This window comes from Mastigoproctus giganteus, chromosome 1 (genome assembly GCF_048544385.1).
Source record: "Mastigoproctus giganteus isolate SK-2022 chromosome 1, ASM4854438v1, whole genome shotgun sequence".
Taxonomy (NCBI): Eukaryota; Metazoa; Arthropoda; class Arachnida; order Uropygi; family Thelyphonidae; genus Mastigoproctus; species Mastigoproctus giganteus.
Genome location: NC_143575.1, coordinates 219,616,200 through 219,633,527, shown reverse-complemented (window position 1 = coordinate 219,633,527; position 17,328 = coordinate 219,616,200). Strand labels below are relative to the sequence as shown.

Here is a 17,328-nt window from a genome sequence, read left to right as displayed (position 1 = left end):
TTTTGCACTGAAACATCTTTAAAAGAGATAATGTTTATTGATTACCTTTAATTTGGTTAAATTTATTCAGATAGACTGTGTTTGTTCAAATTGTGGTAGTTCAAATCCAGAATGACCTGTTTCAGATATATACGCTAATTATGAGATTAGGGTTTGCATATAGAAATTTTATGTTTGTAAATTTTATTATTGCTGTACACATATATAATTGTTTCTAAATTAAATTTAACTTAGTTAACATTATCATTAATAAGGTTACGAATACTAATCAAAGTACATGTAAATACCACTAGTCAGTTTTTTTTTTTTTTTTTTTTCTTCTTCTTCCATGGGTTGGGCATCCTATGGAAGACAGTGCATCCATTGGTATTGCAACACCTCCAAATATACGTGTCTGCAGTGCTTTTATTGCACTAGATAATAGAACAATGCCCCATATATTTCAATACTAAGACGGTACTAAGATAGTGTGGTATTCAGGACTGGGAATGGGGTCAAGATATCCATTAGTTTTGCACTACCTCCAGTGGATGCAATAAAAGACAGGAAACAGGTCCAGCTCCATGTGCCAGGGATGGGCACTGGGCAGCAGTTGTTCACGTGATGGCTGCTCTCTGGTGGCAAAGAGGTCTGACACAACACATTCATTAACACTGCATATACATTCATTAACCACATGTCAGGCCCTTTTCAGAATTTCTGTATTTCATCACAGTGTCACTAGGTGGAGATGGACGTCAGTCTGAGAGCCACTATAGACAGGATACACATACATCTCCTTTCTCTGGATGCAAGATTTTGTGCATTGTGCAGAGACAGCAGAAAAGGCCCATAGTTAAGATAGGATTGGGTAACCTGAATACAGGGTCAATGTATCCACTAGTTTTTCACTACCTCCCGTGGATGCAATAAAATACGGGTCCAGCTTCACGTGCTAAGCACAGACACTGGGCAGCAGTAATAGTCCAGGTGATGCTCCCTAGTGGCAATGAGGCCTGATACTCACAACACATACTACAGAACATTCATTAACACTACATACACATTTATTAACCACACATCAGGCCCGTGTCACAGAGTTTCTGTATTTCAAAACAGTGACACTAGGTGGAGATGGACGTTAGTCTGGGAGCCACTATAGACAGAGTAAACATACATACATGTCCATTATGTACTGACCTTTCTGATCAGGAAAATGTCGAAAATCTCATCTTGACGCCTCAAAGATTCATCTCGTTCGCTGACTTTGCAGACAGCCTCTTCAAACACAGGTGAAGAATCTTACTGCTGTAAACAGAATCAGGACGCAGATGGACACTCACCAACAATGACAAAGACCAAAGCATGATGCCAAGCTGAAGAATCCCGATCAGAACTAAAGGGTTCCACTGTCTGAACTCTACTTTTCTCAAGAAATACCTTTCTCTTCCATCCCCTACTGCATAAAACTTTACCCCTCCCCACTTAACATAATTTAAGATACTTATGGCCGGGATCCAAACCATAGTGTCCACAACAAGGGGAATCCACTTCGCTACTACTCCTGCTACTATCACTGGGTTAACATGGGTTCCACCAGAGTTCCCACACATGCAGTTAGTAGAATATACCATGATGAATATACAAAACACCCTGTCACTTTTCAATAAGGACAACATTCACTGTAATTAAAATTTCATTCAAATTCAAAAGACAGTCCAAATTTATTTTGAGGTTAAGTAACTCACCTTAATAAATTCAACTTTTATCTTGCCATCATGATTAGATTCTTCTCCGCTAACAATTAGTTTGTTTCCCTTGACATGAAATGGAATGTATTCATCATATGCTACACCCTTTCCAACTTTAGCATATATGTCCAAATCTGAAACCACAGTATGCACTCCATTAAGAACTACATCAAATACCTAGTGGGAAAGAGAAATGCAGATATTCATTATTGTTAACATTGCTACACTTGTAAAAATAAGAAAGAATAACATTTAAACAACAGAACAGGAAATGACAAATACATCTACAACTAAACAGTAAGCTGTTTAAAATCCAGAACTCTCAGGGATGAAGAGGTGATGGATTTTAGAGGTGTAGCTAGAGGTTGAGAAGTTTTACAGAAGAACATTTCAATGATTATATATCACTAACAACTGCACTACCTTTTTGGGCGAAGGTAAAGAAAGCCAACATGAGAACCACGAGAAACTTCGGTAAACTTAACGGGTAAGCGTGTTTCCCGCTATTGTAGTTTTTCCATGCATTCTCGGTAAACAGATGGTGCGTGTTATCAGTAGTGGCAGTAGAAGTCGATAACAATGTACTGATTAGTTCTTTCTCGTTATTAAAAGCAAATTATTGGAGTTCATGAGTGTAATGCCTTCGCAGCTGAAATTTAGTTACGGGTACACCCTTCTGACTGCCTCAGTCTCAGGGTGTTTATCCCCTCCCCTTCCTGCTGTTGTAACCCGATAGGAAAACAACTTCTACTGCCACTACCGATAACATGCACTGCCTGTAGAAGTCATTTTCGTATCGAGTTAAAACAGCAGGAAGGAGAGGATAAATACCCTATGACAGGCAGTCTGGAAGGTGTACCTGTAAGTAAATTTCAGCCTGCTCAAAATTTCTTTTCTATCTTCCTAGTGTTGATGTGCATATACATGCACCTGGTCCTATGCTTAGTTACGATAACACAGCACGTTTATTCACTTGTTCCATGATGATACCCAGCTGCCCTTGAAATTCCCAGCACCTTGCTTTCCAGGCTGCTGCTTCTATTGTTCCAATAGAAGAAGTGCAAGAATCACTTTCACCTCTGCTTGCAGCTATTGTTAATCTATTAGTCTGTGTATCCCTCCAAGCTAGCAGTTTTCTCACCCACCTAATACAGCCTCGACAGTATCAGCAAATATACTTGCACCCTTTCAATTTAAATGTATCTCATCCCTGCAGAAGCAGTCTCTCCTGTAAACAAGCACAGGCTATGCTGGGAAAAATTCTATCCCATGGGCCTTGCATAATCTCTCCAGGACCGAATTGATTGACAAGGCTATCATCATACACTCCCTCCTATTGTCTGGGCAGAATTTCACACACTTTTAAATTTAACCCTAACTCGCAAATGTTTTTCAATATTTCCTGTATTTGTTAAGTCAGTCTGCAGATCTCCTACTCTTAATGTCATTAGTGCCAACGTGTTCAATAATATCACCTTTTTTTGCCTTAAAAGATGATACCTGCTCTATAATGTCATCTTTTGCTCCTAGCAGATATACCCTGGTCCCATTCCACCTACCCTTTTCACGCAATATATTTCCCATTTCACTAACAATACAGTCACCGACAACCAGCTCCTGTGAGAACACTGCATTCTGCCCTGAGGTTTGCCACTCTGTTGCCTGATGATCAAATGCAAGCTGTGGCATTGATGTGGGGAGCTGAGAGCTTGATGGACTCCCCAGTTTAAATCCTTCAAATGCATTCATGCTATTTTTAAAGCTCTCATAAAAGCCAGTAACAACGCTGAGTTGGTGCCTAATATCCTCATTCTCCTTACATTGAACACACAAAAAGACACCCCCCCCCTTTGCATTATGATGTCTGCTTCCAGATAGATATGCAAAAGTCATACAAGCAATACATTTCATAAGGCTGTGATTTGGAGGACAACTGGCCCCACCCAGAGTACTTCTGCTATTTTGAGTCCTTTGCTTTGTTGCTCTGGTGTAAAGCATTATTTTTCCATTCAAATTCAATTTAATTAGAACACTATACTAAACAAATACACTTATATGCAGTAGTAACACTATTCACCGGTTATGCAGAAATAAAACTTATTTTGTTATCAAGTTTATGTTATTTAATATTTATATACAGAAAGCCCCCAACTTATGTAATACAAGACTTATGCAAATTCGACTTTACGTAAGTTTTTGCTGGCTGGTGCAAACTGGGAAAAAAAAAAAAAAAAATATATATATATATATATATATATATGGAAATGTATTTTGCATCTGTAGGGATAAATGGAGGTATTGTGAAAATATTGTAATGTGAACCCAATAACACTGTTTTTTTTTTTTTTTTTTTTGTAATTCATTGGAAGCTGCAAGTCCTTGGAAGTTGAAAATTTCGCTATATTACTAAGCTATTTATCTCTCTAAATGGTCATTTTTATATTGGAAATTGCACTACACTTTAATCGTTATCTTATGTTCCCATTATAAGAATCAAATTGGAACACCTTTGTGATATTTTTCTAAAGCACGCTTCTGGAGGTCATGACAAAAAAACAAAAACAATTTGCACTTTCCGGTTTATTGCGCTTTTCTGTTTGCGCAATCAATTATAAACAGGTAGTAAACTTGATCTTAATGCATTTGTGATAATCCAGATAACTAGAATTCTGTGGGTTTTTAAGTTACGTTATTATGGTGAAATGAGTTCCCCTTCACTGAAATCTTCAATCATATAAAAAACAAATTTTCAGAAACTTCTCTTTAAGTTATGTATTACAATGAAGGGAAAGGGGCCAATGGAAGGTGCAAATGCTGGCAGTGCCATGAAATGAAACAAAATTGATTTAGAAATGAAGATGATTAATTAAGGTTTTTTTTTTTTTTTTTTTTTGTTAAGTTGTTGGTGCATCAGCTTCTGTGGCCATAATGCACCTCCCAGGTTTTTGTGCTACTCTGATCCAAGCTTGAGGCGGGATTCGAACCCACGACCTTTGGGTTGCCAGGCAGGCACTTTACCCACCCAGCTAGCCCAGTCGGCTAATTAAGAAGTACAAAGCAAACCAAAGTTTGTCATCTATTGCACGGAATTAGGTCTTGCTACTTCCAAAATGAATACTATTTTAAGGGGCAGTGCGTGTATAAAAGAACAAAGGATCAATGCACTTAATCTCAACAGTGCTCGGGAGCTATATCAAAGATTAAGCTGTTAATAATATGGATGAAACGGATTCAGAAGCACGTGCCCCCAAGTCTAATGGACATTCAAGCAAAACAAGAAGTATTTATGAAGGTGTTAAGGATAAGTACAGCGAACCCCAAGCCAAGTTTGTGGAAAGGAACGGGTGGTTTAATAGGTTCAAGCATCATGCTGGTTTCCAAAACTTTAAAGTATGTGGTGAAGTTGCCAGTGCCGATTCTACAGTTGCAGAGAAATTTGTGATGTGTTGGAAAAAATTAATGCAGAATACCTTCATCAATAAGTTGACGAAACTGCCCTGTATTGGAAAAAAATGCCAGATCGAACGTACATTGCCAAATAGTAAAAGACAACGCCAAGTTTGATTCAAGGCTTCAAAAGATAGGGCCCCGCTCTTGCTTGGGGCTAATGCAGTGGGAGATTACAGATTAATACCACTGCTCGTGAACCATTCTGGAAATCCTCGTGCATCTAAGGGCATCAATAAAGCCACCCTATCCGTGCTTTTCCGATCGAACCAGAGAGCATGGATAAAAATATCTCTCCTTGAGGATTGGTTTAAATGCAGCTTCATTCACAAGGTTGAAAAATATTGTAAAGACAAAACCACATTCCTCTCAAGATTTTTCTTCTATTAGATAATGCACCTGGACATCCTACGCATCTAGATGATTTCAATTTGAATGTGAGAGTCATATTTCTACCACCAAACACGACTTCGTTTATCCAACCTATGGACCAGGGTGTTCTTTTGAATTTAAAAGCATACTATTTATGCACAACATTTGCTCACTCATTGTTTGCAGTAGATGGTGAGAAAAAATTTACATTGAGACTTTTGGAAATCTTACAATACAGGTAGTTCCTGACTTTACAAGTTAATCCATTCTTAGCTCACTCGTAAAGCGGGAATTTATTTCCAATAAACAATGTTGAAACCAGGAGTTATGTTAAAATATTGATTTATCCAAAGAAATGAAAACAGCCTATAAATTCAAGCAAATTATAATTTAGCATTAGCAGGGGTATATTATGCAAGAAAGCAAGCTTATGCAACATCAACAAAAAAAAAAAAACCATCCCATTTCACCCCTGCATTCGTTCCAAATGCCTGTCCAGCTCAGCCTTAAATTTATTTAGGCTATTAGCTTCCACAACAAAAGATGGAAGCCTGTTCCACCAATCAACTACCTGCTGGCTAAATGCAAATTTCCACACATCTATTCTTCAACTATGTTTCCCTGATTTGAAACTGTGACCTCTCAGGTCCTTAGTCTGAGCAAGAGGAAGAATCCCATCAGCATTCAGTTTGCTCAACCCATTCAAGGCCTTATAAATCTCAATCAGATCACCTCGCAGGTATCTACTCTCCATACGCTGCAATTTGCAGAACTTAAACCTTTCTTAGTAAGAGCACCCCTTTGTTCCCCTCACCAATCTTGTTGCCCTTTTTTGTACTCGTTCTAGCAACTCTACATCCTTCCTAAAATGAGGCCTCCAGAGCTGTACACAGTACTCTAGGTGTGGCTTGACCATTGCCTTGTATAACAGGATAATCACCTTCCTGTTCCTGATAGCAAATTTCCTATATATCATTGACAAGACTCCATGACCTGCCCTGGCAGCCCATCTGAACTGATCAGCAAACTTCATATTAAACTGCACAATTACCCCCCCCCCAGATATTTTTCACTTTCCACTTCCCTCAGTATAGTACCACACAGTTGCTACGTTTCTCTTCGGTTATTGCTACCCATAGACAGTACTTTGCATTTGTCAATGTTAAACTTCAGTTGCCACTTCTCAGCCCATTTGTCCAACTTATCTAGATCCAGTTGGAGTAGCATATTGTCTTTACTGTCGTTAACAACCGACAGAATTTAAAAACTGTCTGAGACCTCTGTAGTCGCCTTTACGAAAGCAAAAGCCCTTCCCTTTAGCCTTGACAGTTGTTACGTCTTTAAGTAATTCCAACATCAGTACATTGTGATCACTGTCACCCAGTGGTTCCTTTATCTGCACATTCTTAATGCATGAATAATCACTGCTGATAATCAGATCAAGAGTATTACTCCCTCAGGTTGTCTCTCAAACATACTGCTGTAGAAAACAGTCATCCAATAAATCCACAAAAGTCTTGCTAGTGTGCGAGTGACCAACCCACAAGTTCCAGTCAATATCTGGAAAGTTAAAATCCCCCATTATAAGACATTCTGATTTACTGGACCAGTACTTCTCTGCAGAATTGCTCATTATACTCATCAGACTCATTAGGCCTATATTTTTCCTTTCCCAGTGCTTATTTTGCACCAAACAGATGCAACACTGCATTGTCTACCAACATCAATTGGATGAACTTCCTTAGATTTTATGTGTTTCTTAACTAACAGCATAACCCCTCCTCCCTTCCTATCCTTCCTGTACAAATTGTACTCCCCAAATTCCAATTCTGCCCTGCTTATATCCGTTTGACACCACATCTCTGATATCCCAATAATATCTGCCTTTGATGTCTTGACTGGCACTTCAAGCTCATCAAATTTATTAACTATACTCCTAGCATTGGTGTACATGCAAGTATACATGCACCTGTTACTACTCTTAGTTACCGTAACACAACCATTGTATTTACTTGTTCCAATATGTCTCCCAACAGTCTTGGAAATCTCCATTACTTTGCTTTCCAGACTGCTGCTCATTCTAATAGAAGCAGTGCAAGAATCACTTTTGCCTCTGCCACTGTTAACCTTTTAGTCTGTGTATTCCCCCCCCAAGTTAGCAGTTTTCCGAGCCACCTAACACTGCCTCGATAGCATCAGCAAATATTCTTCCACCCTGTCTATTTAAGTGTACTCCTTCACTGTAGCCTTGCACAATCTCTCCAGGGCCGAATCGATCGACAAGGCTCTCATCATATACTCCTCCTATCGTGTCTGGGCAGAATTGCAGACACTTTCACATTCAATCCTAACTCACAACTTTTTTTCAACATTGACCTGTACTTGTTGAGTAAATCTGCAGATCTCTTACTCTTAATGTCATTAGTTCCGTGTACAACAACATTACTTTTTGTGCCCTTAAAAGATGATATCTGCTCTACAACATCGTCAACTTTTGCCCTTGGCAAACATACCCTGTTCCCGTTACACCTATCCTTCTTGCATAGTACATTCCCCGTCTTCTTGATAATAGAGTCACCAACAATAACCAGTTCCTTCGGGACCAGTGCATTCTGCCTTAGAGATTGCCTCTGTTTTGGCTGATGCACAGGAGTGAGCTCTGTCGTTGAGCTGGGCAGCTGAGAATTTGATGGGCTCCTCATTAATTTCTTCGAGGGCATTTACCCTACACCTCAAGTTCTCAAAGATTCCAATCAGAACACTAAGTTGGTGCCTAATTTCTTGACACTAGACACCTAGCACACACAAAAACATCCTTCTTGACTAGACCATGTCCTGTTCTAGAAAGGTCGGCAAACATTTCACACTTCACACATTTTTTGAGACTGTGATGCACTGGAGAATCGTCCCCTTCATTTCCCCAAGTCACAGCACTCTCGCTAGTCTGCGATCTTTGTTTTGCAGCTCTAGACTGGCTCATGATTTTCATATAAATACAATTTAATTAACAAAGAATTTTAATAAGATTAATATTATTTTTGATTAATTGATAATTTAATTTAATTTAATTATTTAACAAGTACAGGTCACTGTTGAAAAAAAGCCGTGAATTAGAAAGTGTCTGCAATTCTGCCCAGACACGATAGGAGGGAGTATATGATGAGAGCCTTGTCGATCAATTCGGGCCTGGAAAGATTGTGCAAGGCTCAAGAGGTAGAATTTTTTTCTACCTAGTCTGTACTTGTTAACAGGAGAGACTGCTTCTACAGGGACGGGATACACTTAAATAAAAAGGGTGCAAGAATATTTGCTGATGCTATCGAGGCAGTGTTAGGTGCGTCGGAAAACTGCTAGCTTGGTGGGATACAAGGACTAATAGATTAACAGTAGCCACTGGCAGAGGTGAAAGTGATTCTTGCACTGCTTCTATTGGAATGAGCAGAAGCCTTGAAAACAAGATGTAGGATGTTTCAGAGACTGCTGGGAGTCATTACGGTACAAGTAAACATATGGGATTAGCATTAGCAGAGGCATTTGATGCAAGAAAGCAAGCTTATGCAGCATCAGCCAAAAAAAAAAAAAAACCACTTCCACTTCACCTCTCTGTTCATTCAAAATACTTGTCCAGCTGAGCCTTAAACTTATTTAGGCTATCAACTTCCACAACAAGGGATGGAAGTCTGTTCCACCAACCAACCACCCGTTGGCTAAAGGCAAATTTCCGCACGTCTTTCCTACATCTGTCTTTCCTCAATTTGAATTTATGCCCTCTCAGGTGATTATTCTGAGAGAGAGGAAGAATCCCATCAGCACTGAGCATGCTCAAACCATTCAAGGCTTTATACACCTCTATCAGATCACCTCGCTGGTGCCTAGTCTCCAGACACTGTAATTTGCAAAACTTAAGCCTTTCTTCGTAAGAGCACCCCTTTGTTCCATTCACTAATCTTGTTGCCCTTCTCTGTACTCGTTCCAGCAGCTCTACATCCTTCTTGAAATGAGGCCTCCAGACCTGTATACAGTACTCTAGGTGTGGCCTTACCATTGCCTTATACAAGAGAATAATCACCTCCTTATCCCTGCTAGAAAAATTCCTATATATCATTGACAATACACCATGAGCTACTCTTGCAGCCCATCTGCACTGCTCAGAGAACTTCATATCTGCATGCACAACCACCCCCAGGTCCCTTTCATTCTCTACCACTGTCAGTGTAGTACCACAGAGTTGATACGTTGCTCTGTGTACTAGGGTAGGTTGATACGTTGCTCTGGGTTGTGTTAGGGTAGCTAAGAATAGGAACAGGTGCATGTATACTTGCATGAACACCAATGCTAGGAGTTGGGTAAATAAATTTGATGAATTTGAGGTACTTTTCAAAGCATCAAAGGCCGATATTGTTGGGATATCAGAGACGTGGTGTCACACAGATATAAGGAATGCAGAACTGGAATTTGGGGAGTACAACGTCTACAGAAAGGATAGACAGGATAGGAAGGGAGGAGGGGTTATGCCTTTAGTTAAGAAACACATAAAATCCAAGGAAGTGAAGCCAGTCAACATCGCTGGACAGTGCAGTGTCGAGTCAGTTTGGTGTGACATAAGCATTGGGAGATCAAAATTGAGATTAGAAGTGTGCTATTAGCCTAATGACTCCGATGAGTATAATAAGAAAATGTACAGGGAAATAGAGTGGAGCAGTAAATCAGAGTCTTATAATGGGGGATTTTAATTTCCCAGATATTGAATGGAATTTGTGGGTTGGTCACTCACACACTAGCAATGTTTTTGTGGATTTATTGGATGATTGTTTTCTATATCAGCATATTCGGGAGGCAACTAGAGGGAGTAATATACTTGATTTGATTATCAGAAGTGATTCTTCATGCATTAAGAATCTGAAGTTAAAGGAACCACTAGGTGGCAGTGATCACAGTGTGCTGAAGTGGAATTTACTCAAAGAGGTAACTACCATCAGGGGTAAAGGGAAGGGTTATTGCTTTCGTAAAGGCGACTACAATGGTCTGAGACAATATTTAAATTCTATACAGTGGGACCAACTGATGATGTTACCAACAGCAAATTCAAAATGGGAAGCTTTCAAAGAACTTATCTTGGAAGCTACTAGGCTTTACACATCAACTAAAAAATATTGTTCAGGGTTTAGGCCTAAATGGATGTCAGATGAACTAATGAGACACATGGCAGAGAAATAAAATGCATGGGATACATATACATTAACATGTGACACAGAACCCAATGATAGATATAAGCTAGTCTGTAACCAAGTCACAAAGGAGGTTAGGTGGCCAAAGGCAGATTATGAGAAATCTCTGGCAAAGAATGCAAAGAAAAACAGCAAAGAGTTCTTTACTTATGTAAACTCTAGAAGGAAGTAGATGAATCAGATTGGTCCACTTGATATCGATGGTTCAACTATTGATGATCCTGCTCAGGTAGCTAACAAACTAAATGAATATTTTGCATCGACATTCAAACATGAGGAGTTATTCAGCAAGGGGAATGCCAGAGGTGTATTCAACTCTGGCAGTAAGCTAGATGATCTTGTAATAACTGAGAGTAAAGTGGAGGAGAAATTGTTGAATATAAACACAAGAAAGATCTGGATAACTGGATATATCCCATCCACCTGGGGTGGATGGGATCTATCCAGTTATATTAAAGGAGGCAGCAAAGGAAGTAAGCAAATTCTTAGTCATAATTATGAGAGCTTCCTTGGACTCAGGGGAGATACCCATAGACTGGAGATGTGCAAATGTGACCCCCAACTCTCAAAGGAAGATCAAAGGCTGACACAAGTAATTATAGACCTGTGAGTTTAACTTCTGTTCCAGGAAAATTAATGGAGGCACTGGTTAAAGAAGCACTGCAGGATCATCTAGACAAGACTTCAGTTATAGCTCGGACATAGCATGGTTTTGTTAAGGGAAAGTCTTGCCTGACCAATTTGATTGGATACTATTTTGCAGTCACAGAAGAGCTGGATGCAGGGAATAACTTTGATATTATATACTTGGATCTTAGAAAGGCTTTTGATACTGTTGCACATGGAAGACTGCTGCACAAATTGGAGCAGTATGGCATTGGAGGCAAATTGCTGCTATGGATAAAGGGGTGGTTGAGGGGGAGAAGACAGAGAATGTTAATCAATGGACACTGCTCATCGTGGACTAATATTATTAGTGGAGTCCCTCAGGGTTCAGTGTTGGGTACATTATTGTTTTCTGTATTTATAAATAATATTGATGATGGTATATCAAGCTTAATGTCCAAGTTTGCAGACGATACAAAGGTTGGCAGGGTTGTTAAGGACACTACTGACGCTATGCTGCTGCAATAGGATCTGGAAAGGTTGAGCAGATGGGCTGAGAGGTGGCAAATGAAGTTTACATTGACAAATGTAAAGTACTACATATGGGAAACAGCAACCCCAGAGCAACGTATCAACTCTGTGGTAGTACACTGACAGTGCTAGAGAATGAAAAGGACCTGGTGGAATTGTGCAGGCAGATATGAAGTTCTCTGAGCAGTGCAGATGGGCTGCAAGAGTAGCTCATGGTGTCTTGTCAATGATATACAGGAATTTTTCTAGCTGGGATAAGGAGGTGATTATTCCCTCGTATAAGGCAATGGTCAGGCCACACCTTGAGTACTGTATACAGGTCTGGAGGCCTCACTTCAAGAAGGATGAAGAGCTGCCGGAACGAGTACAGAGAAGGGAAACAAGATTAGTGAATGGAACAAAGGGTTGCTCTTACAAAGAAAGGCTTAAGTTTTGCAAATTACATTATCTGGAGACTAGGTACCAGCGAGGTGTATAAAGCTTTGAATGGTTTGAGCATGCTCAATGCTGATGGGATTCTTCCTCTTGCTCAGAATAATCACCTGAGAGAGCATAATTGAAATTGAGGAAAGACAGATGTAGAATAGATGTGCGAAAATTTGCCTTTAGCCAGCGGGTAGTTGGTTGGTGGAACAGACTTCCATCACTAGTTGTGGAGGTTGATAGCCTAAATAAATTTAAGGCTCAGCTGGGCAGGTATTTCAAACGAACGGAGGGGTGAAGTGGAAGTTTTTTTTTTTTTTTTTTTTTGGCTGATGCTCCATAAGCTTGTTTTCTTGCTTCATATGCCTTTACTAATACGATGCAAAATAACTCAACAGTTATTTTGCATCGATATTTACAAATGAAAAGCCTTTTGTGGCAATGGAAAATTGTCGGAGCGAAGTTAAAAAATATGTAATTAATGATATTGAAATTTTGCAAGATTATTTAATGAAAAAACTTTCGAGCCTACAGACCAGTAAGGCTCCTGGAGTTGATGGAATATACCCTATAATCTTAAGAGAGGCAGCAAGCGAGTGCATTGAACCATTGAGGCTAATTATGCGAGCATCACTAGACTCTAGGGAGATTCCTTGGATTGGAAAAGTGCAAATGTATCTCCCATACATAAGGGTGGCTCTAAAAGTGAAGTTCGAAATTATCGACCTGTCAGTCTGACTTCAGTAGTAGGGAAAATCATGGAGGCAATGATCAAGGGTGGAATTCAGGATCATTTGGATCGAATTGAAATTCTCAAGGATACTCAGCATGGTTTTGTAAAGGGAAAATCATGTTTAACAAATCCGATTCGCTATTTCGAAAGGGTCACTCACGAGCTGGATTTAGGGAATAATTTCGACATTGTTTATTTAGATTTCAGCAAAGCTTTTGACTCAGTCCCACATGAGCGGTTGCTTTATAAGCTGGAACAGGTTGGAATCACTGGGAAAATCCTTAGATGGATAGAAGGATGGCTTCAGGGCAGGAGGCAGAGGGTTGTGATAAATGGCTATTCCTCAGATTGGGTTGATGTAAGAAGTGGGGTTCCCCAAAGGATCAGTATTAGGACCACTATTGTTTTTAATTTTCATAAACGACATTGATGAAGGGATAGAGGGCGTGATGTCTAAATTTGCAGATGATGTTAAAATTGGTAGGGTAGTTAATGATCACTGTCAAGCTGAGCTTCTTCAGAGAGAGACCTAGATAGACTTCACGAATGGTCAGAAAAATGGCAGCTGTGCTTTAATCCAACAAAGTGTAAGGTATTACACCTGGGAAACAGTAATCCCAAAAAAACTTATTCACTTGGTGGAGTTCAACTAAACCCAGTACTGGAGGAAAGGGACTTTGGTGTTACGATACAGTCAGACATGAAATTCTCTGAGCATTGTAAACAGGTTGCAAGGAAGGCCCATGGTGTCCTATCGATGATCTATCGAACTTTTGCAAGTAGAAATAGGGACGTGATAATCCCATTATATAAGGCTTATGTTAGACCACACTTGGAATACTGTGTTCAAGTATGGAGACTGCACCTAAAGAAAGACATCGAGCTTCTTGAAAGGGTGCAAAGAAGGGTAACTCGCCTGGTGAGATCGGCAAAAGGGCGTCCTTATGAAGAAAGACTTCGAATATGTGGGTTGCAAAGTTTGGAAACTAGACACCTCAGAGGAGATTTGATTGAGGTGTTTAAGGCTCTGAGAGGCATCAGTAAAATGAATGAGGACAAAATTTTCAAGATTATAAATGATGCTAGAACTAGGGGACATAAATTCAAGTTACGGGGGGGGAAATGTTTAGATTGGACTGCAGGAAGTTTTATTTTAGCCAGCGAGTTATAAATTACTGGAATAAGTTGCCTTCATGGGTGGTAGAGGCCGAAAGTTTGGGGAAATTGAAAGGTCATCTGGATAGTACTTTTGGGTAAGGGAAGCGCATAGGATGATAGGTTTAATTTCCTTTTTATTTTTTTTTTATTTATTAATTATTAAGTTATTTATTTTATTTATTTTTTGTTTTTATCATTGTTTTGTTCGGATTTTTTTTTTTTTTTTGGCTGGTGCAGCATAAGCCATAGGCTTTCTTGCACCATGCGGCCGTTACTAATACTAATGCTAATACTATAATAAGCTAACAAATTCCTAATACAGTGCTTTGTATTATGCTATCTAGTTTTACTTTATACCTTAGGCTAGCAGTTAGAGATATATATATACGTTAAGCTATTTCTTATCGACTACAATATGGCGGCTAGTTCAACAATATTGAGGCACACTGCGAGTCGTAACTTCCAAAAATCACTAGTTAAATTCAAAATAAGAAGGTAACAAAAGATACTAAATCTATTTAATATCTCTGTAAAACACAATGTATTATGTTAATTAACGAAGAATACGGTAAAAATACTTATCCCTTTACAGCAGCCAAAAATCCACCGACTGTTCTCTTTCGCGACCTGAGAGCCCTCCATTTAAAGAAATTATTTATGACTTACAAATGTTTATTCTTCATTATCGACAAAATGCACACTCGTTGATCACTAAATGTTGAACCTGCACTCATTATTGATTTGTTGCGCAAGGAGTCTTCAGAAATTCTTCAAGAGACGTTTGTTTCCAAGATCTTCTCTTTTCTTTATAAATTTCACGATAGCGTGCATACTCATATTTTAACAGCATGCACAAATTGAAACTAACTAACACGATAGGTGCAAGTGAGATTGAGACTAACACAATTCGCATGGAGTAACAAGTTTAAGAATAAGAAGAAAAAAAATAATAAAAGGAACGAAGAGAAGATTCTGAAAATTTATGTTTTTTATATGATTGAAGATTACAGTGAAGGGTAAACACATTTCACCACAATAACAGGAAAATCCACACAATTGCAATAACATCGAGTTTACTACCGCTTTATAATTGCAATAACATCGAGTTTACTACCGCTTTATAATTGCAATAACATCGAGTTTACTACCGCTTTATAATTGCAATAACATCGAGTTTACTACCCGTTTATAATTGCAATAACATCGAGTTTACTACCCGTTTATAATTGCAATAACATCAAATTTACTACACGTTTATAACAGATTGCATTAACAGAAAAGCCCAATAAATCGGAAAGTGCAAATTGTTTTTATTGTTTTATGGTAGTGACCTCTAGAAGTGTGCCTTTGTGATATTTTTAAAAAATATCACGAAGGCATTCAAAATTGATTCTTATAATGGACTATAATTATGATAAAAAGTGTAATGCAATTTCCATTATAAAAATGACCTTTTAAAGAGATAAATAGCTTAGTTATATATCGAAAATTTCAGCTTCCATGGTCTTGGAACGAATAACCAAAAAACCATGTGTTATTAGGTTCACATTACGATATTTTCACAATATGATGGTGTCTCTGGAACGGATTAATATCGTAAAGCAGGATTTACAAATGTTTAACATTCATTTTTTACAATTAATGTTCATATTTTTGAATTTGTTGATAATTAATAAAAAAAAAACTTATAAACCAGGGAACTAGTAAAGCGGGAACTGCCTGTATTTACCACATCATCTTAAACATTAATAAGGCCTGGGTGGAAATCACTAAAAGTTGTTTAAATGGTGCATGGAAGAAAATATGCCCCACGGCACGTAAAAGGCTTTGAAAAAGACAAATCATATAAAGAGGTTACAGATAAGATTGTAAAGGTTGCAGAGCTTCTTCAGTTGGAAGTTGATGCCAAAGATGTGGAGTTAATAGAGGAAGATGAGAAGGAATAATCTAACAAAGAATTATTGACTTGCAGGCAGCGATAGTGAAAGAAGAAAATGCTGACGAGACTCAAGGTGAATCAAATGAGGAGCCAAGACGCTTCATCACGAGAGAGAGAGAGAGATGGCAATGGCATTTTGTGAAATTGCATCAGCAATATAGAGGTTTGAGAAGATGGATCCTGACAGCGAATGATTCTTAAAAGTTAACAGAGGGGTGAATGATATGATTGCTGGCTACAAAGAAATCTACGATGAAAATAAAAAAGCCACCATCCATTAATATGTTCTTTCGTAAGGTTGAGTGGCCGACCCCTTCTAAATCTCCACAGCCCTCAACCTCTGTAGCAGTGTACTTATTAGCTGAAAACATTGATTCTGACAATGATGCTCAAGATGCAAAACTTACTAATGTTATGCCTGTCTCCTCTCTCCTTTTGTAATTTTATAATTTTGAAATTTTTTAAATGCACACTTTTGTCATTTTTCCTGCACACGAGATAAAAAATTTAATAAATACAATAAATAATTCTATTCGTCAAACATTTCTTTTTTGATTCAATCAATTCAGTGAGCACAGTTGAAAGTGCTGCACAAGCATGGGAAAACTAGAATTCCGACTTACATAAAATCCAACTTAGGTAGAATTCTGCGGAATGCAACCCTTACGTTAATCGGGGAGTGGCTGTATATTGCAATATCGACCTTACATTATTATATGTATTTCATATCTCCTATCAAGTTCACACTATGTATTATTTCTCATAATCTGCTTTCGCTTGCCTAACTGCCTTTGTGACATGATTACTGACTAGCTACCATAGGCTTCTGCGTTGCCTGATAATTTATATGCATCCCATGCTTTTTTCTTCTCTGCCACAAATCTTAATTCATCTCCCATCCATTCAGGTCTAAACCTTAAACAGTATTTCTTAGTTGGTATGAAAATTTTGGTAACTTCCATGATTAATTCCTTGAATGGTTACCATTTAGAATTTGTTGTTGATAACATCATCAGTTTGTTTCACTGTATAGATTTTAGAAACAGTCTAAGACTGTTTATTATGTTAATTTAGAAACAACTGTAGTCACCTTTACAAAAGCAAAATCCTTTCAACTTATCCATGATGGCAATATTACATCTTTAAGTAAATCCCACTTCA

The 17,328-nt window shown here is 38.5% G+C and overlaps 1 protein-coding gene across 1 annotated transcript in view; it reads right to left on the bottom strand.

Moving 5' to 3' along the window:
• The window catches only part of LOC150091532 (malectin-A), a 100,372-nt gene that overhangs the window by 45,612 nt on the left and 37,432 nt on the right, over positions 1-17,328 (bottom strand). The window contains exon 2 of the mRNA XM_090384404.1: positions 1,728-1,907. Within this exon, the coding sequence (XP_090240530.1) occupies positions 1,728-1,907 (180 nt within the window). The remainder of the gene's footprint in view (positions 1-1,727; positions 1,908-17,328) is intronic.